General features: G+C 33.7%; 1 protein-coding gene across 2 annotated transcripts in view; it reads left to right on the forward strand.

Moving 5' to 3' along the window:
• The window catches only part of LRCH2 (leucine rich repeats and calponin homology domain containing 2), a 115,343-nt gene that overhangs the window by 60,533 nt on the left and 42,352 nt on the right, over positions 1-12,458 (forward strand). For both annotated transcript variants that reach the window (XM_025276128.3, XM_025276126.3), the window contains exons 6-11: positions 1,592-1,725; positions 8,129-8,216; positions 8,544-8,655; positions 9,100-9,197; positions 9,294-9,352; positions 11,272-11,379. In XM_025276128.3, the coding sequence (XP_025131913.2) occupies positions 1,592-1,725; positions 8,129-8,216; positions 8,544-8,655; positions 9,100-9,197; positions 9,294-9,352; positions 11,272-11,379 (599 nt within the window). The remainder of the gene's footprint in view (positions 1-1,591; positions 1,726-8,128; positions 8,217-8,543; positions 8,656-9,099; positions 9,198-9,293; positions 9,353-11,271; positions 11,380-12,458) is intronic.

A 12,458-nucleotide genomic window follows, 5' to 3' on the forward strand; every position in this document is an offset into this window, starting at 1 on the left:
CTCTCTCCATGGGATTCTCCAGGCAAGAGTACTGAAGTGGGTTGCCATTTCCTTCTCCAGGGGATCTTTCCGACCCAGGGATCAAATCCGGGTCTCCTGCATTCCAGGCAGATGCTTTAACCTCTGAAAAACAGGTGCATAGTTTATTATTAGAGACACAGCACAGGGAAGCCCAAAGGGGTGGAACAGGGGATTAATTTTTTGTTAACTGTTTTATAATTCTCTTTGATTTTAAAACTGTATGTGAATTATGATGATATAAATTAAATTTACAAAAGTAATTTTTCAGCATTTAATTTGGAAATAGATAATTTTTATAAATTTGGATAGATAATAGGATACATTTTAATCGGTAATATATTTATGTTCTAAAGCACAAATGGTTTACATTTTCCTTTTAAATGAAATTTTTCAGTGGTCAGGTCAGATCTGGTATCTATTAGATTTACCTAAGAACCATTTTTTCTTTCTACCTGGAATGATAATTACGTTTTAATGTGCTATCTCTATTGTTTTCTTTATTGATTGTTTTTGTGTGTTGCTAGGTTATGTGCATCCATAAAACAACATTTTCTATTCTAAATTTTGAGAAATACTTATTTGATAACATTTACGGTGATTGCAGTTATCCTTTATAAAGCCAACTTATTGTTTCCCTACAGCTCATTGTCTATCTTTTTTATATAAAGTACTTTCTTTCACACAGTATTTTCCCCCTTATTATTATTTTTTTATTTATTGGCAATGAAAATAATTTTCCTGGATATTATATTAGTTGAATTGACCATTTAAAAATTTGTTTTGTTTTATTTTAAGTGGCTTACCATCACACCTTTCAACAAATTTATCCTGTATTTGCATTCTTTTGATTAACTTTCTTCCAGTCTTTAGACTTAGTGGTTCTGATGAGGTTACTTTAAAGAATTACATGGGTTATTTTTTTTCTTTCTGTTCTTACCACTATAAAGAATATATTTCTTTTCATTTTTTCTGGAGAAGGCAGTGGCAACCCACTCCAGTACTCTTGCCTGGGAAATTCCATGGACGGAGGAGCCTGGTGGGCTACAGTCCATGGGGTTGGGAGGAGTCGGACATGACTGAGTGATTTCATTTTCACTTGTCACTTCCATGTATTGGAGAAGGAAATGGCAACCTACTCCAGTATTCTTGCCTGGAGAATCCCAGGGATGGAAGAGCCTGGTGGGTTGCCGTCTATGGGGTTGCACAGAGTCGGACACGACTGACGTGACTTAGCAGCAGCAGATTTTTTCTAGTGAAGGCAACTTTTATGAATTATACATTTTATATTGCTTAGTGGTTTGTACATTGTGCTTTTAACAAAATAGTTCAGGGAAATACAGAAAAATTAACTTAGTTTTTTCTAATAAGAACAGAGACCACATTAGTTTTAGTTATTGTCAGTTCTGTCAGATTTTTTTCACCTAGTGTCAGAAGTACAAAGTATTTAAATATGTAAAGTATCATGATTGTTATATCTCAGAGTAATTTGAAGTTATTAAAATTTATTAATAAATTAGTAAATGACTTTATATATTTGGAACTATAATCTTACTCTATTATTTATTGACAGATATGTTTAAAAGGTAAAGTACACATATTTAAATACTTAAATATCCAAGCGTGTTGCAGAATGGATAAGAAACCAGATTCTCTGGATCTTCCATCATTGAGTAAAAGAATGCCCTCCCAACCTCTCACAGACAGGTAATGTAATATTCTGTAAGATTCTAATTTCATGATGATGGTGTCTTCTCTCTATATATAGATGATATTTGTTTATTTTGAGTGAACTGAATATAGTTAGGATGATTGGTCCAGTGTTAAAATCAGTAATTAGCTGAAGTGAAATATCACCATCATAGAGTGAACTTCTGATAGTAGAATAAATTTGGAGTTTTCTCAAAAAATTTATTATTAAAGCTTTTAGTAGTAAAATGTAAAGTAAAATGTACTTCTGACATTCTAGTACAGAAGCACTAATTTCTCAGCGCTTAACAACTGTTAATGGTCTACTGTAATCACTATGCTGTAAATTTGGAATAAGTAGAATTTGACTTTGAACTGAGGTTAGTGGAAGAGTAAGACATTTGTGGTTGGTTACGTTTCACCTCCATTTTCTTGATGCATTTCTATATGGATATTTTTTTATTCAATTCTATATGGATAAGGGATGATTTATCATTGATATTCTGTTTGATATTGGTATTTTTTCCTCAAAAGATTTTGAAATGTTAGATTTGATATTTTGTTTTTAATTCATCCTTTTGAGACATAGATTAGACTGAAAGATTTTATGAAAACATAATTCCATCCAATACTATGGAAAATAATTTGGAGTGGGATGAGACTATACAAAGGGAGACTATCCCTGACTTAAATATTTAAAGATTTGTTATTGTATTTATGGCATAGTTTAGACTACATGGAATGCCAACATAGTATTATTGTTAACAGTGCAGGTTTTTTAATCCGAAATAGGATTTTTCTCAAATATTTTTGTTGCCTTAGAATGATTAAGAATCTGAGCATTAAATTTAGTTGCCAAAGATTAGTTTGCTTAATATTATAAATGATAGTAGACCAAAAAATTCTACAAAAATTAGAATTAATTCATATACTAATCTCTATTAGTATGCTTTTATATTTATTTCAAAATTACTTTAGTAATGACATACATTATATTAGTCATTTATGTATTTAAGTTGAGTGCCTACAAGTAGATTCAGGGTTTGTTGAATTACATATTGGCCTCGGCCCTCATGGAGCTCACATTCTAGTGGAGGAGTTGGTTGTTAAATAAAACAAGAACACAGACACACACACATAATTTCAAATTTTGGTGAGTGCTTTGAAAGGAAGGAACATGTTTCAGGAGTGTGGTTGAGGAGTGTCTCTTTGGGAAGGTGAGGTTTTAAGTCAAGACCTGAAAGGAGAAAAGTTAGCTGTGGAAAGAGTGAGGGAAAGAGCATTTCAGGCAGAAATAATGGCATGTGCAAAGGTCTTAAGTTAGAAAGAAACTTGGTATGTTAAGAAAAAAACCTGAGAGGAGGCCAGCATTGTGGTACAAGTTGACTTTGGAAAGTTAGTCAGGGCTGAAGTTATACGGGGGCTTTGGAGGTTGTGGTAAGAAGTTTGAATTTTATTTAAAGTACAGTGGGTAGTCATTGGACAATTATAAACAGGAGGATAACATGATTAAATTATTTTTAAAGAAACTATTTTGGCTCTTATAGAGAGAATACATTGGAAGCAAACAAGTGAAAACACAGGGACTAGTTAGGGTGTTGTGGTACTACCAAAAGATCAAGGGGTCTAGAATAGGGTTATTGCAGTAGAGATGAAAAGGAGTGGACAGAATTGAGATAGATTTTGAAGATGGTGTCTAGCAGTGCCATCCAATAGAAAGGCAATATGAGCCACATTGGTAATTTTTAAATTTTCTTGTAACCCATTTAAAAAATAATAAATTAATTTTAATAATGCATGTTACATTACCCAATATATTAAAAATGTCATTTCAGTATGTCAGTTCAGTTCAGTTGTTCAGTTGTGTCCAACTTTTTGTGACCCCATGGCCTGCAGCATGCCAGGTTTCCCTGTCCATCACCAACACATGGAGCTTGCTCAAACTCATCATCTTTGAGTTGGTGATGCCATCCAACCATCTCATCCTCTGTCGTCCCCTTCTCCTCCTGCCTTCAATCTTTCCCAGCATCAGGGTCTTATCAAATGAGTCACTTCTTCTCATCAGGTGGCCAAAGTATTGGAGCTTCAGCATCAGTCCTTCCAATGAATATTCAGAACTGATTTTCTTTAGGATTGACTGGTTTGATCTCCTTGCAGTCCAAGGGACTCCAAGAGTCTTCAACACCACAGTTGCAGAAGCATCAATTTTTCGGCACTCAGCTTTCTTTATGGTCTAACTCACATCCATACATGACTACTGGAAAAACCATAGCTTTGACTAGATGGACCTTTGTCAGCAAAGTAATGTCTATTTTTTATATGTCTTTTAAATATGCTGTCTAGGTTTCTCATAGCTTTTCTTCCAAGGAGCAAGCGTCTTTTAATTTCATGGCTGCAGTCACCATCTGCAAGGATTTTGGAGCCCGAGAAAATAACGTCTGACACTGTTTCCATTGTTTCCCCATCTATTTGCCATGAAGTGATGGGACTGGATGTCATGATTTTAGTTTTTTGAATGTTAAGTTTTAAGCCAACTTTTTCACTCTCCTCTTTCATTAAGAGGCTCTTCAGTTTCTTTTTGCTTTCTTCCATAACGATGGTGTCATCTGCATATCTGAGGCTATTGATATTTCTCCTGGCAATCTTGATTCCAGCTTGTGCTTCATCCAGCCTGGCATTTTGCATGATGTACTCTATATATAAGTGAAATATGCTGGGTGACAATATACAGCCTTGATGTACTCCTTTCTTGATTTGGAACCAGTCCGTTGTTCCATGTCCAGTTCTAAATGTTGCTTCTTGACCTGCATAGAAGTTTGTCAGGAGGCATGTCAGGTGGTCTGGTATTCCCATTTCTTTCAGAATTCTCTACAGTTTGTTGTGATCTACATAGTTAAAGGCTTTGGCATAGTCAGTAAAACAGAAGTAGATGTTTTTATGGAACTCTCTTGCTTTTTCTATTATACAATGGATATTGGCAATTTGATCTTTGGTTCCTCCGCCTTTTCTAAATCCAGCTCTGAACATCTGGAAGTTCTTGGTTCATGTACTGTTGAAGCCTGGCTTGGAGAGTTTTGAGCATTACTTTGCTAGCATGTGAGATGCTTGCAGTTGTGCCATAGTTTGAACATTCTTTGTCGTTGCCTTTCTTTGGGATTGAAATGAAAACTGACCTTTTACGGTCCTGTGGCCACTGCTGAGTTTTCCAAATTTGCTGGCATATTGAGTGCAGCACTTTCACAGCATCATCTTTTAGGATTTGAAATGGCTTAGCTGGAATCCCATCACCTTCACTAGCTTTGTTTGTAGTGATGCTTCCTAAGGCCCACTTGACTTTGCACCTGCAGGATGTCTGGCTGTAGGTGAGTGATCACACCATCGTGGTTATCTGGGTCACTAACATCTTTTTTGTATAGTTCTTTTATGCATTCTTGCCACCTTTTCTTAGTATCTTCTGCTTCTGTTAGGTCCTTAACATTTCTGTCCTTTATTGTGCCCATCTTTGCATGAAATATTCTCTTGGTATCTCTCATTTTCTTGAAGAGATCTCTAGTTTCCCATTCTGTTGTTTTCCTCTATTTCTTTGCATCAATCACTGAGGAAAGCTTTCTTACCTCTCCTTGCTATTCCTTGGAACTTTGCATTCAGATGTATATATCTTTCCTTTTCTCCTTTGCCTTTAGCTTTTTTTCTTTTCTCGGCTATTTGTAAGCTTCCTCACCCAACCATTTTGCCTTTTTGCATTTCTTTTCCTTGGGGATGGCCTTGAATACTGCCTCCTGTACAGTGTCTTGAACCTCCATCCATAGTTCTTCTGGCACTCTATCAGATCTAATCCCTTGGATCTATTTGTCACTTCCACTGTATAATTGTAAGGGATTTGATTTAGGTCATACCTGATGGTCTAGTGGTTTTCCTTACTTTCTTCAATTTAAATCTGAATTTGGCAATAAGCAGTTCATGATCTGAGCCACAGTCAGCTCCCGGTCTTGTTTTTGCTGACTGTATAAAGCTTCTACATAATTGAAATTTCAATTACATATATATTTATATTTATAATTACATATAAATTTATATTTATAATTACATATAAAATTATATTTATAATTACATATAAAACACTAGTGAGTTATTTCACTTTCTTTTAAATCTTTGAAATCTAGCATGTATTTTACATTTGTAGCATGTCTCAATTTGGACTAGTTACATTCAAATGCTCTGTTGCCAAGCATGACTAGTGGCTACTGTATTGGACAGGACAGACCAATAGAGTTTATTTGTGGCTCTTGGGTGTACTTATCTCTCACACAGAGCTGGTATTGAATTACTTAGTTCTTGTATGTACTTTCTAGTTTCTCTCTCATGTTCTTGGCTATATGGTTCTTACTACTTAGAATACCTTTCCTTGATATTTTGTAAACTCTTTATTCTATATAGCCATTGCAGTAGTTATACTTATCTTCAGCTTTTGCAGTCAGACATAATATCCTCGTGAAGCTCTTCTTCACCTCTTAATAACTGTATGTCCTTGTATCATATCATCTCTGGTTTTTAGCTTTCTTATATGTGAAAAGGAAAATAATCATACAGATTTTGTCAGGATTGAATGAAATAATGCATATAGAGTATTTATCATGGTGTCTTATTAATTCCTCAACAGATAGCTTATTATTATCATTGTCATCTGTTTCAAACACACCAATGTATGTTAGTATAGTATATGGATGTATTATTGGGTGGTGGAGTCAGATGGATTTCAGTTCTAATCATGGTTTAATGATTAATTCATTAAACCTCTTAATTCCTCCTTGGCCTATGTAAGTTATTTAATCTCTCTGAGCCTGTTTCTTTATTTAAAATGTTAACAATACATATTTCAAAAGCTTGTTGTGAGAATTAAATGTGTGCCTAGCAACTAGTTCAGTAAATGATACTCAGTAAATGTCATAATATTTCCCCTTGGAAAGTTAACTTTTATTAGCTTTATTTCTTCATTTGTAAGAAGAAATAATAATGCATAAATCGTACAATTTCATTATAAATAAAATATGAGGTGCACCTGGCATAGTATCTAACACAATGTAGACACTCAGCAAATGCTAGCAATTGTTGTCTTTCATCCTTCAAGATTAATCTCAAATGCTTCTTTCTTGGGTGAAGCCTTTCCTCACCTTCCCAAGGAGAAATTTATATTTACCTTTGTTCTTGTTGTTTATTTGGTAAGTTGTGTCTGACTCTTTTGTGACCCCATGGACTATAGCCTGCCAGGCTCCTCTGACTGTGATTTCTCAGGCAAGAATACTGGAGTGGGTTACCATTTCCTTCTCTGGGGATCTTCCCAACCCAGGGATCAAACCCTCGTCTCCTGCTTGGCAGGTGGATTCTTTACCCCTGAACCATCTGGGAAGCCCCGTTTACCTTTGTCATATCCTTCAGAACAGATAAGCATACTCCCCCGCTGGGCTGAGAATGCATTGAAAGCAAACATATTAAAATTCATCTCATCTCAGGTGTTCAGCATAGTGCCTTAACCCTTGGTAATTGCTTCCCTAAGTTTGTTGATATACTCCTGAAAAGTATAAAATCAGTATTTGGGGAAGAAATATAGCAGATCAGGGACTTCAGTGTTAGATAATCTTGGGATAAAACTTAGACTGCCATTTGCAAGTTGTATGTCATTGAGTCATTTTTTCAACCCTTTCTGGCCTCAGTTTCCTTTTCTGTAAAATGAGAAAGCACCAATAACCTGCTAGAATTTTCACAAGGAATGTGAAGTATTATCTTTAAAATACTTAAAAAAAAACTTAGCCCAGTTCTTGGCATATAACCAGTGGTCAATGTACAGTATATGGTAAATTTGCAAATTAAAGTGAAAACTATTTTGCAACTTGGGTGGTATACTGTAATTCAGAAATTTACAAGGACAGCTCTTTCCTCACACCAAAACAATTGCTTATTCAATGCTTTACAGGCATTTTTTGGCCTTTTTTCTCTTAATTACTTAATGGTCCTTATTTATGAAGCTAAATATATTTTTAGAGATAATGAAGAAGAAATGGTTGTATTAAGGTTAAAAAAATTTCAGCATTATATGGTGAAATTTGACAAACTCATAAGAAAAATAGGTCTTTATCAAGATGATTTTCTAGCAGGACTATCTGCTTTTCTTAATCTCTCAGAATAAATAATAGGCTATTGTTAAGGCTATTGTAACCTATTTTACAATACAGCACGTGAAAATATTACATGAGGGACATTAATAAAGTGTTTTATATGATCCAGTATTTTTCTCCTCATGTTTTTAAGGATCTTACATATCAAAAATATATATTCTATATTATCTAGCAAAATTTTAGGTCAATTATGTATTATCTATTTAAGAAGAAAACCTTAACTGCCCTTAGAATTTGTATTTCCATAGTATGGAAGATTTTTATCCAAATAAAAATCATGGTCCTGACTCTGGAATTGGAAGTGATAATGGAGAGAAACGATTGTCTACAACAGAAGTGAGTCTTTTCTATTACTGAACTATTTTATTTTAAAATTTTATTAGAAAAACAAACAAAAAAAATTTACTGGAGCTTTGAAGTAGATAGGCACTTGCACACATTTCATTTATTTTGCTTAAAAATGTGATCAGCATTGCATTTTATGACCTCAAGTTAAAAAAAAAAATGTGCAGTTTTAAAAGCAAAACAGTAAACCTCATATTAATTTTTGGTTTTAAAACTGGAGATTTAAATCAGGTGTTCTGTACTTCATATATGTAATTAAAACAATCCTTATCATATATTTAAAATGCCTCATTTTTACTTTTTACTTCTTGCATTCAGCCATCAGATGACGACACAATCAGCCTTCATTCTCAAGTCTCAGAATCAAATAGAGAGCAGACATCAAGAAATGACAGTCATTCAACAGGAAGTAAACCTGATTCTCAGAAAGGTAATTCATAAAGTGTCTGCTGTTTTTATGTCATGTATATATATCCCTTTTTTAAAATGAATATATTTTTTAAAGTGGGCTTTAAAAATAATAGTGTGTGCATGCTTGCTAAGTTGCTTCAATCATGTCCGACTCTGTGCAACCTATGGACCATAGTCTGTAAAGCTCCTCTCTCTGTGGGATTCTCCAAACAAGAGTACTGGAGTGGGTTGCCATGCTCTCCTCCAGGGGACCTTCCTGACCCAGGGATTGAACCAACATCTCTTGCATCTCCTGCATTGGCAGGTGGGTTCTTTACCACTAGCACCACCTGGGAAGCCCCCAAATTATAGTATCTTTGATCAACTCTTTTATTGAGAAAAAGATACTTTTTTCTAAGCACTGCAGTGGCAGAGCACACTGTTTACTATTCATGTTTTCTAATAAGTATTAATCTATACTTAGACCAGGAGGTGTATGATTTTACTGACGCCAACACAAATGATGTAGTAGTTCCTGAACAAGGAGATGCACATATTGGATCATTTGTTGCTTTCCTTAAGGTAAAGAAAACTTTGAACAAATATCAATAACATGTTCTCCTTAATCTCACAGAAGTGAACCATACAATTTAAAATGATAACTTTCTTTTATATAAGGGAAAAGAGAAAGGTCCTGAAAAATCTCAGAAAAATGAAGAATTGGGAGATGCAAAAAGGTAAGCACACCTGAATTTGCAAATTGAAGTATTGCTTATTAATACTTGAAATATCATTAGATATTTCTGAAGCTTGAATGAATAAATTCTTTGTTCATTTACCTGTTAAGTTCAGATATTTAATTTGTGAATATTTCATCTGCCTGCTTTCCTCAATGAAGCTGAAAATTATAGTAAACATATAAGTTAAATGTAGTATATACACTGTTTTTCTCCATAAGTGTAATTATAATGTCCCCTATTACTATTATTGAAGAAAATTATACTTTCCCATACATTGCCTCATTTAAGCTATTTAGCTGTTCTTTAAAACAGATGGTATTTGTATAATTTGACCAATTGGGAAACTGAGACCTGGAGTTTCAAGTGTCTCAAACTGAGGTGTTCTGACTCTTGGTTTAATAAACTTTACATTACATGAGACTGGTTATGGTAATTTTAAGGGTATTTACTTCTTTATTTTATTAAAATAATTTACTTTGGATCTTCTCTGTATCCTTTATCTTATGAAATGATAGAAATTGACCTACCACATTTTTTCAGAAAAGAAAGAGTATTTGTTGAATACCTACCATCTACCAGGATCTGTGCTACATGCTTTCCTATGTTTCTTACTTAATCTTCACTAAATCCTGCTGCTGCTGCTAAGTTGCGTCAGTCGTGTCCAACTCTGTGTGACCCCATAGACGGCAGCCCACCAGGCTCCTCCGTCCATGGGATTTTCCAGGCAAGAGTACTGATGTGGGTTGCCATTGCCTTCTCTGTCACTAAATCCTACAGGGTGGATATTGTCCACATGTTTACAGATAAGGAAGGTGAAGCTGGGAGACTATAAAGTTTCTTATCTAAAACCACTTAGCTAGTGTCCACTAGAACCTTGGGTTTGAGTCTAGCTCTCTGATCCCCAAGTTTTTCTCTTTTCTCTGTATTGTGCTTCCCTCAAATGACCTCATTGTTTACTTTTTAATAGTCATTAATTAATCATCTCTGGTGCTCCATAAGGAGATACAGTGCTTTGTTTTACTCTCTGTGTTTCATTTTTCTCTTACTTTCTCATGTTATTGCATGAGGACAGTTGTCTTACCTTGAGAGACTCCAGTAGCATGTAAGATATGGTAAAGATACAGAGTCTTAGGTTTGATACCATTGTTTATTTATTTACTTACTTACTTGCCTACTTACCTTACCATGCAGCATGCATGATCTTAGTTTCCCCACCAAGGATTAAATCTGTGTCCTCTTCAGTGAAAATGCAGAGTTTTAACCACTGGACTGCCAGGGAAGTCACTGACACCATTTTTTAAATGAAATGTATTTGGGATAAGATTACTAGAGTTTAGAGAAAAATTTTAAAATTTCTTTGTTTTTTTTAAATGACAAAAAAGATTCATATATTTTAATGAATTTTTTTTGCAAATTTTCCAATCTTATCTGAATCTATTTTGCATTTCTACTACTTAAACATTTTACACAGAGATTTTAAAAATCAAAATAAATGAACTGATAAAAGCAGAGTGGTTTGATAAAATGAAAAATTTTAATAACATTTTCTATTTTTTTCTAAAGATAGGCCAAATAGAGCTCTGTGGTCCTTATTATACTCAAGATGGAGAATATGCATTGTTAAATTACTATGGCCATTTCACATTTCAGAAATTACAAAATGGTAATGCAGTTTACTTTGTTAGCCATTAATTATATTAATATAACCAGAATGTGACATTTCCTATTGAGTAGAGAGGATAGATATTAATATGTTTGTCTATTCCTTCAATATTCTTTATTTCTTATTTTAACATTTTAAATACAAGAACATTTCACGTGCTATTAAAAACAAAAAATGGTTTCTACATCTGAAAGCTGGCATAAAATATCATCTGCCTTACTTTTTGGATAATCACGTTTATGTTATCTTTCAGACTTGGGAAAGAACAACTCCTTGCTGAGGAAGAGGATGATGGTTTGAAGAAAGTAACTGATTTGAGGAAAATAGCTGTTCAGTTATTGCAGCAAGAGCAGAAGAACAGGTATTTTTTTCAGTAATGAGATTTAAATGGGCAAATTTTATAACCATTAAATTTGATATTTAAAGATTGTCAAATAAACAGTAAACAAGAAGACCATCTACTAAAAGATAATAGGAAATACTTAGGAAAGAAATATAAAATTACATATATAATTAACAGAATACTTTATCCTCATATAGTCATTCTATTTATTGCTTCAGTATCTTTTTTATTCCTTTGTGCTAAATAATAATATTTGATATTCATCTTAGCTCACAATAGCATGATATGTTATAAGCATTCTTTCCAAGTACATGTCACAAGTATATAGTGTGCTTTTTATCTGATTTTGAGTTACTCGGGATATGTGTAAACTCCTTAAAATTGAATTACATAATCACTGATTAAATCAGTGTGACAGTTTGAGAATCACAGGTTCACTTTAGTCTGTGTCTTGGTCAATGAGCATTTCTCCCTCTGGCTAGGCTTTCGCCAAATGCATGTTATTGGCAATGAGCAGGACCTTGTGTTAATGAGTATAAAATCAGTGCAAGTCCATTTTTTATACAGAGAAGGTTCTGCGTGCTGCTGAGGGTTGGCTGTTATTGCCATCTTCATGTACTGAGAGTGCTACATTTATATTAATAATTTCGAAATAACAAAGCAGAACTGAGATTTTGTTTGTTTTGAGAAAATTAAAAGAATAATTTTGGTGCATTTAACTTGGATAACTGGTATGTTTTTTACATATTCAAAGCAATAAATGTTTATGGATCACAGGACCATGTTTTAGGATGTTTAAAAAAGTATGTTGGCATTTGCTTAAAGATGTTTTGAAAAATAATTACTATTAAAATTTATTCAATGACTGATGTGTGGTATTAGGGGCCACTATAATAGTTTTTTTTTTTTAATTTTAATTTTATTTTGTTTTTAAACTTTACATAATTGTATTAGTTTTGCCAAATATCAAAATGAATCCGCCACAGGTATACATGTGTTCCCCACTAAGTATCTCTTTTTGCACTGCTACTACATTTATAGAATTAAAAACCATACTAGAAAATATCTTTATCCCTTCTATATCTAATGTATCCTCA

This window comes from Bubalus bubalis, chromosome X, assembly GCF_019923935.1.
Source record: "Bubalus bubalis isolate 160015118507 breed Murrah chromosome X, NDDB_SH_1, whole genome shotgun sequence".
Classification (NCBI taxonomy): Eukaryota; Metazoa; Chordata; class Mammalia; order Artiodactyla; family Bovidae; genus Bubalus; species Bubalus bubalis.